Here is a 16,490-nt window from a genome sequence, read left to right on the forward strand (position 1 = left end):
GTGATGCCATTTTTGATATTATTAGAGTTGATGTTAGGTTTATGTCTCTGGCTATCTTAGCCAGAAGAGCTTTATGGCTTAAGACTTGGAATGCTGATATGGCTTCTAAATCAACTCTACTTTCCATTTCTTTCCAGGGAAACAAATTATTTGGTTCTCAGTTGGATTCTATTATTTCAACTGTTACTGGTGGGAAAGGAACTTTTTTACCACAGGATAAAAGATCTAAAGGTAAAAACAGGGCTAACAATCGTTTTCGTTCCTTTCGTTTCAACAAAGAACAAAAGCCTGATCCTTCGTCCTCAGGAGCAGTTTCAGTTTGGAAACCATCTCCAGTCTGGAATAAATCCAAGCCTGCTAGAAAGGCAAAGCCTGCTTCTAAGTTCACATGAAGGTACGGCCCTTATTCCAGTTCAGCTGGTAGGGGGCAGGTTACGTTTTTTCAAAGAAATTTGGATCAATTCTGTTCACAATCTTTGGATTCAGAACATTGTTTCAGAAGGGTACAGAATTGGTTTCAAGATGAGACCTCCTGCAAAGAGATTTTTTCTTTCCCGTGTCCCAGTAAATCCAGTGAAAGCTCAAGCATTTCTGAATTGTGTTTCAGATCTAGAGTTGGCTGGAGTAATTATGCCAGTTCCAGTTCCGGAACAGGGGATGGGGTTTTATTCAAATCTCTTCATTGTACCAAAGAAGGAGAATTCCTTCAGACCAGTTCTGGATCTAAAATTATTGAATCGTTATGTAAGGATACCAACGTTCAAGATGGTAACTGTAAGGACTATATTGCCTTTTGTTCAGCAAGGGAATTATATGTCCACAATAGATTTACAGGATGCATATCTGCATATTCCGATTCATCCAGATCATTTTCAGTTCCTGAGATTCTCTTTTCTAGACAAGCATTACCAATTTGTGGCTCTACCGTTTGGCCTTGCTACAGCTCCAAGAATTTTCACAAAGATTCTCGGTGCCCTTCTGTCTGTAATCAGAGAACAGGGTATTGTGGTATTTCCTTATTTGGACGATATCTTGGTACTTGCTCAGTCTTTACATTTAGCAGAGTCTCATACGAATCGACTTGTGTTGTTTCTTCAAGATCATGGTTGGAGGATCAATTTACCAAAAAGTTCTTTGATTCCTCAAACAAGGGTAACCTTTCTAGGTTTCCAGATAGATTCAGTGTCCATGACTCTGTCTTTAACAGACAAGAGACGTCTAAAATTGATTACAGCTTGTCGAAACCTTCAGTCTCAATCATTCCCTTCGGTAGCCTTATGCATGGAAATTCTAGGTCTTATGACTGCTGCATCGGACGCGATCCCCTTTGCTCGTTTTCACATGCGACCTCTTCAGCTCTGTATGCTGAACCAATGGTGCAGGGATTACACGAAGATATATCAATTAATATCTTTAAAACCGATTGTTCGACACTCTCTAACGTGGTGGACAGATCACCATCGTTTAATTCAGGGGGCTTCTTTTGTTCTTCCGACCTGGACTGTAATTTCAACAGATGCAAGTCTCACAGGTTGGGGAGCTGTGTGGGGATCTCTGACGGCACAGGGAGTTTGGGAATCTCAGGAGGTGAGATTACCGATCAATATTTTGGAACTCCGTGCAATTTTCAGAGCTCTTCAGTTTTGGCCTCTTCTGAAGAGAGAATCGTTCATTTGTTTTCAGACAGACAATGTCACAACTGTGGCATACATCAATCATCAAGGAGGGACTCACAGTCCTCTGGCTATGAAAGAAGTATCTCGAATTTTGGTTTGGGCGGAATCCAGCTCCTGTCTAATCTCTGCGGTTCATATCCCAGGTGTAGACAATTGGGAAGCGGATTATCTCAGTCGCCAAACGTTGCATCCGGGCGAATGGTCTCTTCACCCAGAGGTATTTCTTCAGATTGTTCAAATGTGGGGGCTTCCAGAGATAGATCTGATGGCCTCTCATCTAAACAAGAAACTTCCCAGGTATCTGTCCAGATCCCGGGATCCTCAGGCGGAGGCAGTGGATGCATTATCACTTCCTTGGAAGTATCATCCTGCCTATATCTTTCCGCCTCTAGTTCTTCTTCCAAGAGTAATCTCCAAGATTCTAAGGGAATGCTCGTTTGTTCTGCTAATAGCTCCGGCATGGCCTCACAGGTTTTGGTATGCGGATCTTGTCCGGATGGCATCTTGCCAACCATGGACTCTTCCGTTAAGACCAGACCTTCTGTCGCAAGGTCCTTTTTTCCATCCGGATCTGAAATCCTTAAATTTAAAGGTATGGAGATTGAACGCTTGATTCTTAGTCAAAGAGGTTTCTCTGACTCTGTGATTGATACTATGTTACAGGCTCGTAAATCTGTATCTAGAGAGATATATTATAGAGTCTGGAAGACTTATATTTCTTGGTGTCTTACTCATCATTTTTCTTGGTATTCTTTTAGAATTCCGAGAATATTACAATTTCTTCAGGATGGTTTAGATAAGGGTTTGTCCGCAAGTTCCTTGAAAGGACAAATCTCTGCTCTTTCTGTTCTTTTTCACAGAAAGATTGCTATTCTTCCTGATATTCATTGTTTTGTACAAGCTTTGGTTCGTATAAAACCTGTCATTAAGTCAATTTCTCCTCCATGGAGTTTGAATTTGGTTCTGGGAGCTCTTCAAGCTCCTCCGTTTGAACCTATGCATTCATTGGACATTAAATTGCTTTCTTGGAAAGTTTTGTTCCTTTTGGCCATCTCTTCTGCCAGAAGAGTTTCTGAATTATCTGCTCTTTCTTGTGAGTCTCCTTTTCTGATTTTTCATCAGGATAAGGCGGTGTTGCGAACTTCTTTTGAATTTTTACCTAAGGTTGTGAATTCCAACAACATTAGTAGAGAAATCGTGGTTCCTTCATTATGTCCTAATCCTAAGAATTCTAAGGAAAAATCGTTACATTCTTTGGATGTTGTTAGAGCTTTGAAATATTATGTTGAAGCTACTAAATCTTTCCGAAAGACTTCTAGTCTATTTGTCATCTTTTCTGGTTCTAGAAAAGGCCAGAAAGCTTCTGCCATTTCTTTGGCATCCTGGTTGAAATCTTTAATTCATCTTGCCTATGTTAAATCGGGTAAGACTCCGCCTCAGAGGATTACAGCTCATTCTACTAGGTCAGTTTCTACTTCCTGGGCGTTTAGGAATGAAGCTTCAGTTGATCAGATTTGCAAAGCAGCGACTTGGTCCTCTTTGCATACTTTTACTAAATTCTACCATTTTGATGTATTCTCTTCTTCTGAAGCAGTTTTTGGTAGAAAGGTACTTCAGGCAGTGGTTTCGGTTTGAATCTTCTGCTTATGTTTTTCTTTAAACTTTATTTTGGGTGTGGATTATTTTCAGCAGGAATTGGCTGTCTTTATTTTATCCCTCCCTCTCTAGTGACTCTTGTGTGGAAAGATCCACATCTTGGGTATTCATTATCCCATACGTCACTAGCTCATGGACTCTTGTTAATTACATGAAAGAAAACATAATTTATGTAAGAACTTACCTGATAAATTCATTTCTTTCATATTAACAAGAGTCCATGAGGCCCACCCTTTTTTGTGGTGGTTATGATTTTTTTGTATAAAGCACAATTATTCCAATTCCTTATTTTATATGCTTCGCACTTTTTTTCTTATCACCCCACTTCTTGGCTATTCGTTAAACTGATTTGTGGGTGTGGTGAGGGGTGTATTTATAGGCATTTTAAGGTTTGGGAAACTTTGCCCCTCCTGGTAGGAATGTATATCCCATACGTCACTAGCTCATGGACTCTTGTTAATATGAAAGAAATGAATTTATCAGGTAAGTTCTTACATAAATTATGTTATTTAGGTCATTGAGCCTATCCTGGTAAGTTTTATTTTTTAGACCATGTACCATTTTGGTAGCCCTCCTTTGCACAGATTCAAGTTTGTTAATATCCTTCTGAAGATATGGCCTCCAGAACTGCACACAATACTCAAGATGAGGCCTAACTAATGATCTATAAAGTGGCATAAGAACCTTACTATTTCTGCTGCAAATACCTCTACCAATACATCCAAGCATTCTGCTAGCCTTACTCGCTGCATTACTACATTGTTTACTAAGTTTTAAATCATCTGAAATAATAATTCCCAAGTCCTGTTCCTCGTCTGTAACAGTCAGTAAAGTGTCATTGAGTCTGTAATTAACATTTGGATTTTTCTTCCCTAAATGCATTATTTTACACTTTGCTGTGTTAAACTTTAGATCCCAGTCGTTTGTCCAATCCTCCAATTGTTGTATATCACTTCTCATTTTGTCTACCCCCCCTGGAACATCCACTCTGTTGCAAATTTTTGTATCATCTGCAAAGAGACATACTTTCCCCTGTAGCCCTTTGCTGATATCGCAGATAAATATGTTAAACAAAACAGGCCCCAGAACTGACCCCTGAGGAACACCACTAGTAACAGCCCCCTCTGCTGAATGAACTCCATTTACTAAGACACTTTGTTTTCTGTCCTTAAGCCAGCATTCCACCCAGTTTACAATTTTTGAATCTAGACCAAGGAGATATAGTTTGTGAATAAGTTTATTGTGTGGGACAGGTGTCAAATGCTTTGCTGAAATCTAGATATGCTACATCAACTGCTCCTCCCTTGTCTAATACTTTTGTTACATAATCAAAGAAGTCAATTAGATTAGTCTGACATGATCTCCCTGAAGTAAAACCATGCTGATTTTGGTCCTCTAAATTGTTTGTCTTTATGTAAGTCATAATTCTTTCTTTTAAGAGGCTTTCCATTAATTTCCCTACTACTGAAGTTAAACTAACTGGCCTGTAGTTGCCAGATTCTTCTCTACTGCCCTTTTTATGAAGCGGTATTACATTTGCTATTCTCCAATCATCTGGGACAGCTCCTGTTAATAGTGACTGATTAAACAGATCAGTTAATGGGACAGTTAGCACTGATCGAAGTTCTTTTAAAACCCTTGGATGAATATTATCAGGACCCACTGCCTTTGTAACATTTATTTTTGATAATGCTAACAAAACCTCATCCTCTGTAAAAAGATTACTGTTAAGCTTGTTTCTATTTTGCGTAGCATCCCTTAATGTAGACATTGTATCTTCACAATCTTTAGTGAAAACAGAACAGAAGTAATCATTGAGACAGTCTGCAATCTGCTTATCACCTTCTATTATTCTACCATCAACTGATTTCAATTTTACTATTCCTACCTTATTTTTTCTTCTTTCACTGATATATCTAAAGAATGTTTTGTCCCCATGTTTTACTGACTGTGCTATCTTCTCTTCTGCATGAGCTTTAACCTTCCTAATTAACTGCTTAGTCTTTTTTTGTTGGAGTCTCCATATTTTCATATCATCATCTGCTTGTGTGTGTCTGTAATTTTTATAAGCTATCTTTTTTGTCTTTACAGCATGTGCTACTTCTTTGGAAAACCAAATTGGTTTCCGCTTTCTTTTACTTTTACAGACATGTCTAATACAGTGTGTGCGGTTGCATCTAAAATGGCACCTTTCACAAATTCCCACTGTTCTTGAACCCCTGTAATAAGAGTTTTCCCCTTTAAATAGTTTTTTAGGTATTCTCCCATTAATGAAAAATCTGCCGTCCTAAAGTCTAAAACTTTTGTTTTAGTCTGGGTGGACAGTTCCTGAACATGAATACTAAACCAAACAGATTGATGATCACTGGATCCTAAGTTCTCACCTACAGACACATCTGAAACTGTATCACTGTTTGTAAGTATTAGATCTAATATAGCTTCCTTACGAGTTGGTTCCTTGACTAATTGTTCAAGTGATTCCCCTAGCAGAGATTCAAGAATATACCTGCTTCTAGCCGATCTAGCAGAAGGAATCTTCCAGTCTATATCTGGCAAATTAAAGTCCCCCAGTACTATAACCTTACCCTTCATGGTCATTTTGGTTATTTCATCTAATAACAGATTGTCCGGTTTTTCATCCTGCAATGGAGGCCTATATACAACCCCTATTCTAAAAACATTTTTATCTCCAATTTCCAAAGTCACCCAAATACTTTCCACCTCATCATTTGTTCCTACAATTTCAGTAACCTTTATATTTTCATTTACATACAAAGCAACTCCTCCACCTTTCTTTCCTACTCTGTTCTTTTTAAATAACCTGTATCCAGGTATGACTATGTCCCAGTCATGCAAATCATTGTACCATGTTTCTGTTATAGCTACTAAATCCAAGTTGTCCCTAGTCATTATTGAAATGAGTTCAGGTAATTTATTTCCTAAGCTGCGAGCATTTGTGCTCATGGCACGAAGAATTTTTCTACTAGAATTTCTAGAATTGTTACTTGGACTAACAGTTTTGGCATGCTGTGGGGGGCAGGTGGATATATTAATGCTACCCCCCTTTATTAGTTTAAATGATTTCTAATAAAGTATTTGAACTCCTCTCCCAGATACTCTGTTCCTTTAGCATCCAAATGCAAGCCATCTCTCCTAAATAACCTAGTATCTTTCCAAACAGAGCTATAATGGCCAATAAAACCAAATCCTCGTTCCCTGCACCACTTATCTAACCAAGAATTAAATGTTGTTATCCGCTCCATCTTTCCTGCTTCCTGGTCATACACAGGTAAAATAGCAGAAAATGATAGAGTTGATGCCACAGTCTCTAAATGATTACCTAGGTCACAAAACTTTTTCTGAACAGCAGCAACATGATTACTAGCCAGATCATTTGTTCCTAAATGAACAATCACATCTAACTCACTTCCCTTTCCTGCTGCCTTAACAATTCTCAAAATACGATTCTTATCCCTGTGAGCAGTAGCTCCTGGAAGACATCTAACCTCCCTTGTTTCTCCTTTACTTTCACCTAAATACACATCCTCAAAATAGTCACCCACTAACAGTCTTTTTCTCAAAAACACATCTGCAGTTCTTTCCTGTGTTATGTTACCTGGAGAATCAGGTGCCAATAGATTTAAATTACCTGTTACAGCTTCAGAGGGCTCAGAAACGGCAATCTCCTCATCACAAGTGTATTCGGCAAGAGCAGCATAGGAGTTTTGCAATGGCAGAGGTTGTGGGCAATGCTTCTGGTCTACTGTTCTAATTCTTCCAGAGCCTACAGTGATCCATCTGCCTCTCCTTGCTGATCTCTGGGGTAGAGGGGCTTCTTTCTGAGGCAGCTTTGTAGAGGTAACAGGTATGTTACTTACCTTAGCTTGAAGTTTAGCTATTTCCTCCCTTAACAGGAAAAACTGCTTACAAACAGGACAGCCCCTAAATCTCCAAAAAGTAGAACGATTAAAAAGTGCAAAACACCCATTGCACTGTATCTGAGACATTTTAAACTATGCAACACTTTAACAATAAGAAAAATATAAGTATTATTTACTACTGAATAAGCCTGAATAACCCTGAATAACTCCTGAAATAACTCAAATATCCTTATGTATTTGATCCTTTTTTAGTTTGATCCCTTTGCTAAGAAGCAGAGCTAAACAGATCTCTTTAAATACCCTCAGAAAGATAGGGTGGGGTCCCTCCTAATTGCTCACCTATGCAAACAATCTAATTGTTATCTAATTGCAATACTAAAAACCAGAATACAAAAGAATGTAAATTAACTCAAACCTTTAACTATTCAATTTCTGTAGTGAAACTAATTCACAGTTCAGGTCTACCACCTATAAAAAAACAAAATATAAAGTTAATAGAAATACAAAATATATTATCTGAAAGTACAAACTATTCAAGTAACAACACTTTAAAAGAGAAATGTTATATACCTTTCTGAAATAACTCAAATATCCTTATGTATTTGATCCTTTTTTAGTTTGATCCCTTTGCTAAGAAGCAGAGCTAAATGTTTAGCAGAGCTAAACAGATCTCTTTAAATACCCTCAGAAAGATAGGGTGGGGTCCCTCCTAATTGCTCACCTATGCAAACAATCTAATTGTTATCTAATTGCAATACTAAAAACCAGAATACAAAAGAATGTAAATTAACTCAAACCTTTAACTATTCAATTTCTGTAGTGAAACTAATTCACAGTTCAGGTCTACCACCTATAAAAAAACAAAATATAAAGTTAATAGAAATACAAAATATATTATCTGAAAGTACAAACTATTCAAGTAACAACACTTTAAAAGAGAAATGTTATATACCTTTCTGAAATAACTCAAATATCCTTATGTATTTGATCCTTTTTTAGTTTGATCCCTTTGCTAAGAAGCAGATGTGTTAACCAAATACTGAAACATTTGAAAGTTATGCAACACATCTGTAAAAAGCTGAATAGAATATATCGCATAAACCTGAACAGAGAATAGGAGCGCCAAAGAGGCTGAAGTTTGCTATCAGGAACTAGCAATATGTATAATTAAAACACATGTATTACAAATATAGTTTAAAAAAAGGGGTAACAAATACCTATGTAGGTCAAGTACAATATAAAATAAATAGAAATATATACACAACAATTGTGAACAATGTATATAAAAACAAAGGTACTATAAGTTACAGTTTGTTAGTTTTTTTCAGTTTTGGTGCCATCCAAAGTCTGTAAAGTTCATAAGGCGTTAAATGTGAAGTCCTCAAAGTGGATACAATATGTGGTCCTTGATGTGATATGAAAAAGAATGAAAATAGAAAAATAAAAAATGGATATATATAGACATTCTTGAAAAATGCCCTCCATAGGGCCGAAACGCGCCGACACTACAAGGGTTCTGAAGCTTGAGCACTTCCCTTATTCATCTTTACATCCTGGTGAGCCGTTTTTCATTTAAGCTTAACTATCAAAGACAATAGCATACTTCAGCCTCTTTGGTGCACCTATTTTGTGTTCAGATCTCATAAAGAATGTCATGCAAATGGTTAGGTGATCTTGAATAGTGAACTTGTATGCCCTACTAGGTGCAGTTAACTACACTATACCAATACTAATATTTAAAACTCTCGGTGTAAAAAAAGGAAGATATTTTACCTCAAAATGTCTTCATCTTACTAGAGTAAGTGCTGTGTGAACAGTTATCCTTTAGCTTCATTTTTTTACCCATGCGGGTAACAGTAAAAAAAAAAAAAAAATCAGCCTATCAGCAACAACAGTGCTGAGTTCTCATTTTACTGTGATCTTGTAGGATTTCATGATACTCTCCCAAGACTGGGTGATTGAAGTTCCTTTACAGTAGGATGTGATTACTGAGGAAATGTTAAGGTAAAACAATGCATTTTATTTATTTATTTTTGTAGCGCTATTAATGTGATATTTTCTAATTGGCTTTTTACAGCTATTGCTGTCACTTTCAAGCAATTTCGCCTTTGGGTAACATCCATTTAATGGAGTTCAAGTCCTAGTCACTCCACACGCTTTCCATATATTTATGTTTAACCGCTTAATGCCCTTAGGACGAAATGGAACTTCCTATGTTCTGTGTCGTGCAGCCCCCTGCTTTAGGGAAAAAGCTAACCAGACTGTGGGGCGTGTCTAGCATTATAGGATGTTGCCCCATAACTCAATCCTGGCCTTGAAATCGCATTTGTGATTTTGTTTTTCAAGCAAGTGTTTACATTGGAGCTATGTTCCGATGTTAAACATGACCCGGGCGTTAAGGGGTTAACTGGTAATGACGAAGGCAAAATTAGTACACAGGTATGTTTTGGGTTTTATGTAGGCTTTTCTGGTTGTGTTTGGTTTTTTAACCATTTTTATTGAAGTTTTAGAAAATGAAACAATTAAAGAAAACATTTTACAGAGGTACATATTATAACAGATGAGAACAAAAATACAGGGAGAAGGGTACCGAATTGATTTTATCAGAGCTGTTGTGAAATTAGTGTTCAGACATTGTGACTATATGAAGGTAAATTTAAACCATAGGCAAAAGGAATTACATCTGTTGATGTACTCTTTGAGCTATATGTTCGATACAGAGTATACAAAACAGAGACACCCTAAAGGGGTGATAGTAATTATACACCTATCAGCCACTAGAGGAAAAACAGAGTAGTTAATAACTGGTACCTTTTTAATTTGAAAGAACACCCTATGGTTTCCCAAGGCATGTACCTGTCGTGCAAAGTCAAAAGCACACTCCCTGTTGGATGAAAACAGCAGGATAGACTATATGTATGCCCATTAGGTATGGTGGGAGATTAGTGGGGTAAAGGGCGAGTCATAGGATTGCCTGATTGATTATAATAAAGTTAGTCACTTAGGAAAAAACAGGTCCAATAGTATTCCAGGATTTCAGCATGGTTAAGCTTCCCTTTTTATAGTTTTAATAAAGTTTTTCTGTGTAGATAGTAAAGATGACTAAATCCAACCTCAGTAGGGATTTGAAATAGTTTCGGTAGTTGAGGATCAGTTTTTTTTAAAGCAATTTATGATCGTGTTCCATTTAATAACATTATAAAAGTGTATTTGCCTATAGTAATATGAATAGAGAAGGTCCTTAATGATGTAATATTGTACCAAAAAGGTTATATCAGGGGGTGTTGCCACAAATATGCAAAAGGTCCCACTCTCCCCACAACCCATCCAACATGTATCACAAGCTGTAGGGTATATTAGAGGTAGGTGATGTGGTGTGAGGCACCATCTTGTGAGAATTTTGACATTTGTTTCTATAGTGGACACTGATGAAAAAGCTTTCAAAGAGGAGATGAATGTGCATGGTCACTGTTCATGCATAAGGGTAGTATTGATATAAATGTACTTTGAAAAGGAGAGGCAATCTTGTGTTCTATTAAAGCAAACCCTTTCAGAAGTTGTAAGAGATCTGGTGATTCAGGGTGCAAACCAAGAAGGTGCCTGAGCTGGAAATATGTAAGTCAGTTTTAAAAAGGAAACCTAATAACCTGTCTAAAGTCACTAAGTTTTAAGTTTTCCATTGGTCAATACTAGCGTGACTGGAAACCTTGGAGTCAATATTATTTTTATTATTATTATCGGTTATTTGTAGAGCGCCAACAGATTCTGCAGCGCTAGTATCACAAAAATGGTTCATTAAGAGTTAAAGGGTCATAAAACCCAACATTTTTCTTTTATAATTCCGATAGAGAATACAATTCTAAACAACTTTCCAATTAACTCCAATTATCTAATTTGCTTCATTCTCTTGGTGTCGTTTGTTGAAGAAACATAAATGCACATGGGTGAGCCAATAACATGAGACATATATCTGCAGCCACCAATCATCAGCTCCTGAGCCTATCTATGTTTTCAACAAAGGATTCCAAGAGAATGAAACAAATCCAGATAATATAAGTAAATTGGAAAGTTGTTTAAAACAACATCTGAATCATGAAAGAATAAAATTGGGTTTCATGTCCCTTTAATGGGGAAAGAATAGTGGATACACTTGGCGTGTGGGAGAGAGTTTTATTTCACACTGTGAAAACATTGCCGATGTGGCAACCAAAGTTCTATAGTGCTGATGTGATTTGCTAGACAATAGGTTGGGAACACTCAATTCCCTTTTTCCTTTGGCATAAATAGGGTTTGCTTACTGATTCACACCCCCATATAAAATGATTTACTTCTCTTTGCAAATGTGATAAATTATAATGGGGTACTTCACTGGGGAGAGCTCTTTAAGAGATACACAAGCATGGTTTTTAAATGTTTTCTAGATTTTGATCATTGATAACCGGTAACTAAATAGTGCCACTTTGTAGAAATATCACCCCAGCGTTGTCATTTTGACAGTTTACAGTCACCTGCTTCATTTTGATGTAGGTCTAGTAAATATTTCCCATAAGAAATGTCTCTGTTTTGTCACTTTAGCAACAGATTATTAATTTGCTTTAAATTTGCAGTATTTTTAGATAACAATCAGAAGATAGACTATTCTGTGTTTTTTAGATTGTATTATAGATCACCTGATGGAACCTAAACTACAGCAGTACAACTATGTAATGACTTATACCCTTAAATTACAGTGAAGAACAATCCCGGCTAGCTGCAAGAAAATATGCACGAGTGGTACAGAAACTTGGGTTTCCTGCAAAGTTCCTGGACTTCAAAATACAGAACATGGTAGGAAGTTGTGATGTGAGATTTCCAATAAGACTGGAAGGATTGGTATTAACACACCAACAGTTTAGCAGGTACCTCCTTGTATACATATTTTGATGTTAAAAATGCTTTAATGCAGTTTTGTATGTAACTTAATATCTAGAGCCACTGGGCACGAAGTGGTTATCTTTGTTAAAAGGACATTCAAATCCAAAAATATCATGCTCTAATTTGGTAGATTATGCAATTTTGGCATTAGTGCGCCTAGATAGCTGTATGTTCAACCCCACTAAGGGATTAAACTCAAAAGCAAACTCTTTTTCTTCTTAAAGGGCCACTGTAAGTAAATATTTTCTATGCCTGTTACTAACTAACTACCCCAAATACGCTTTTTATCAATAGCATTTCATTAACTTATCTCTACCGCATATCAGAAATCTTGTCTGCAAATTTAATTGTTTTCCAAACCCACTCCGTGGGTATCCTTTGCTCTGTACCAATCCGTTTACAATACCTAGGTTTCAAAATGGCGCTTTAAACACAATTTCATTGGTTTAAGTATTTTGAACATGCAGTGCTGAAAATAGTGGGCAGTATAACGTGACATCATCGGGGAATAAAAGATATAACGTTATGAAACTTCGTTTTGGAGAAAATATAGGTCAGTAGGTTTTAATTAATGTTTATTAACTTTAATATGTTAGTTGTTTGGCTTAAAAATTATAACAGAAAGTAATCCTTTAAATGGAAAGAGTCCACAGCTGCATTCATTACTTTTGGGAAATAAGAACCTGGCCTCCAGGAGGAGGCAAAGACACCCCAGCCAAAGGCTTAAATACTCCTCCCACTCCCCTCATCCCCCAGTCATTCTTTGCCTTTCGTCCCAGGAGGTTGGCAGAGAAGTTTCAGAATTGTATTTGTCTCTTATGGAGGGTAGTACTCTTCCACATGGGACAGGAGTTTTAAGTAATCCTATCAGTCTCTCAGTGAGGGCTTGGATGAAATTTAGAGTTTGGAGATGCAGGAAGAGTCTTTCTGCGAAACCATCCCGACTCATGTTAACAGCTCCTCAAGCAATCGGCGTTGTCGAACTCCACTGCCTGCTTTCTTCTTTTAAGTCCATGGCGGAGGCGATGCTACTATCTGTCACACTTGAAGGGCCGTGTTCCTGTACCATGGCGTAGATTCCGGTAAGATTGTTTAATTTTCTTTCTTTGTGAATGTACTGTACTAATGTTTTCCCAAGAGGCTACCACTTGCGGGACTAACTTAACATAAGGGTCTCAGTGAGTCTCCTTTAGTTTCTTGGAATCAAGGGTTAATATCTCCTGAGGGGGGTTATTGAACAGGGGGGTTTTTAATCATGTTTTTTATGTGATTCAATCTGCTTATGTGTAGTGTTAAATGGGCTCATGGCTGGAACATAAAGGCCTTTGGAAGTGACGAGGCCTTCTGGTTGGGCACGCTTTTTTGGACTATACGGGTTACCTTCTGGCCGGGCGTGATTACGTTCTGTCCTCCATTTCCGCATTCCTGACCGTGTGGCGACAGAGAAATCCTAGTTCGCAGGGGTCTGATTCATAGGAGGGTGGTGAGTGCCCCAGCCATTGTGGGTGTCAGGTGCCGTGTTTTGTCTTAAAATATTCCATATTGGCATATTCTCTATCCAGTTACGGAGGATACTGAGACGCTTCTAATTTCAGATTCTTCGTCTGGATCCGGATTGGCCTCGTTGACACATGTCAATCAGTTATGTTCGGTGTGCCCTGTTAGAACGCCTGGTTCCTCTGGCTTGGGGTATCAAGGATCAGCTGAGCCATCCGCCTCCGGGGGTCCTGTCCTCCAAGAGGCGAGTTCCATACCACTCCATACTTCTACACATGCGGGTAACCCAGATTATGATTATTCCTCCACGCAGGGCGGCTTGTTCCCCCCCCGGAGGTTGCAGCACTTTTTTGCTTCCACATATTCTTGGCGATTATTCGTCTGCAGAGTCCAGACGTTTATGCACGATTGTGCTCGTGCCCTATTGTGCCGGGTCTGCCGCCTTGGGGAGGGCCTGTACAGTTCCCTGCGGGTGTAACTGTCCCTGAGTGTTGTACATTTCGTTAGTGGCGCGCCTTCGCGTCTTACTCAGACATGTTTTTCAGTTATTAAATGATTCTATCCTTCTCGGATACAGGAATTTTCAGTCTGCTTCGAATGGTGCACCTCATTAGACATGGAGGGATGACGTAATCTCCTGACTGTTCTTTTTTGAGATCCTTCACAGTTTTTTGGAAGAATAGGGCTCCGTTTGGCTGGTCCTGCAGTAGGCCTGTTTTCTTATTGGGCGTTAACCTACGGGTTGCCTTATATTTTCTTTTTATCTAATTAGGATGTCTTTTAATTTGTTTATTTTCCTTCGGGAATCTTAAATTGGGATCGATACTTTTACTTCTGCCGAAGTGTTTTTGGGGACATGTTAGTCCTATGTTTGTCTGTTTTCCCTTCTTCCCCTCTGAGGGAGGATTTATGCAGCTTGACGGTTAGGACCCGGGTGCAGGCTGGTCCTGTTGGGTTCAGTTCTGTCTTGTGGCTGTTCAGACACGTGGTGCCGTTCTGATTGGCTGGTCCGGTCGAGGTGCAGATTGCTCATGTTATCATTTGTTTTACATTCAACTAAGCATTCTAGAGGACCTGTGGGTCTACAAGGCGGGAAGGATTGTCTCAGTCCTTATAGCCTTTAATTTGGATGACTGGGTCAGTAGAGTTTCTGCTGCGTCATTCTCTCTGATGTATGGTATTGTCGGACCCTAGAGTTCCTCCCCCACGTGGTGGAAAGTTGGAGGGCTTAGCGCCTTCTTACCGCTGAGTGAGCGGTTTGGCCTTTTTCTTTTGAGGCTCAGGGATTGTCCTTTGGACTTGGTCCTCAACAGCTAGTAGTTTGAAGGGTAGTTCGGCTGCCGATTGTAACCAGCTGCAGCTGTTGCACATCGACTGTGTACTGTGTAGCTATTTTTCTGAGTCTTTTTGGTCTTCCTTTGTGATCTCCATGTTAGGTCTCCTTTAAGCGGCCTGGGAGATGTTTGTTCCCTGTTAGGGACACTGGGCGTGGTCTCCTTGAGTTTGTTTGGGGTTCCTCCCGGAACTGGGGTTGGTTTGCGCCCCTTTCTCCCTGTGATCATCCGCTTGTAAGGTGGTGATGTGGAGACCAGCCTTTACTTGAGTGGTTTTGACCTCGAGGTATCCCCTTGCCTTATTGTCCTGAGACTGTTGTTGAGTCTAGAAGCTCTAGCCTCGTCGTACGTCTTTTTCCGCCTTGGCTCCTTTGGAGAGTGGGACTTCGGCAAGGGGTGGTCTCTTCCTTAGATCGGGACTTGCAAGTTTTTTCTCGTTATCCGGGTTCATCTGGATATTTGCATTAATATCCCCTGTGGTCTGGGTTGTTATTCAGATGGGGTGTTAAGTTTGCGGGTATTGTTTGTCTAATCAATTGGGGGTTCGGACCTGTTCTTCCTGGAGCTTCCGGTTGCTGAGTTTCTTTCAGCACCTTCACTTGTGGATACCGTTGTGGGTTGTTACCGGACCTCTAGGGTTGGTTCGGGGTACCCCAGTTCCTGGAAACTTGGGCTATGTCCTTTTACTCTAATTAATTGACCTGGTCTTGGTTGGCCAGGTTTTCTGAGTGTCTTGACTCTTTGGGCTTGTGTTGCACCTTAGACAGTTTCCCTTGGTTGGCTTGCTGTAGTATCCATTGAATTCACTGCTCTGCAGGTGAATGGACTTGCAGCGTCACTGCTGCTACTATTGCACATTTGTTGCGTGTTAGCAGGCTAGTTTTTAGGGGAATCCCTTGTGGCAAACCTAGCCACTTCTGGACTATAATGTAAGAAAGGTTGTCTATAGGCTGTATTGTGTGCTATGTATATGTGACAGGCCCTTCGGTCAGAACTGAAAGAGTTAACTTTGTTCAGCTTTCAGAAGCTATTTTCTAAATACAAGGTTGCTGGCATCAGCTATTGTGTGCTCTAATTAAGTTTAGTGATAAACATTCCCATTGTCTAATCATCTCCAGAGTCAGACTGCTAGTTGATAAGATGGACTGCATTGTTTTCTTGTGTTTAAATTGTTATCTGCTTAAGTAATGTAATTTCTATTGTGGCCTGCCAAAGGGCGTTTGCTCTCTATCTAATGTACAATATTCTTTCAACCCCCCAGCTGGGGTCAGACCTGCATAAATACTAGGCATATAGCCTTTAATAAATGTCATTCTGTTTTAAACCTGAAAACTGGCTGGGTTGTGAGTTGTTGACTCCCAAACTGTGTTTCGTCCGGTTATTGGGAGTATTGGAATATTGCCTTACTTTTCAGCGCTGACTGTGGATTTACCGGTTATACCCGCGGAGTTCGTAGATTTTAATATTGCCCTCCGCTACAATTGGTGGCAAGCGGTGGGATCCGACCTTACAGCCGAAAAGCGCAATTCGTG

At 39.1% G+C, this 16,490-nt stretch overlaps 1 protein-coding gene across 1 annotated transcript in view; it reads left to right on the forward strand.

The window, feature by feature from the left end:
• Positions 1 to 16,490, forward strand: part of TBPL2 (TATA-box binding protein like 2) — a 137,220-nt gene that overhangs the window by 92,042 nt on the left and 28,688 nt on the right. The window contains exon 5 of the mRNA XM_053705502.1: positions 11,944 to 12,111. Within this exon, the coding sequence (XP_053561477.1) occupies positions 11,944 to 12,111 (168 nt within the window). The remainder of the gene's footprint in view (positions 1 to 11,943; positions 12,112 to 16,490) is intronic.

Source organism: Bombina bombina, chromosome 1 (assembly GCF_027579735.1).
Source record: "Bombina bombina isolate aBomBom1 chromosome 1, aBomBom1.pri, whole genome shotgun sequence".
In the NCBI taxonomy this organism is placed as follows: domain Eukaryota; kingdom Metazoa; phylum Chordata; class Amphibia; order Anura; family Bombinatoridae; genus Bombina; species Bombina bombina.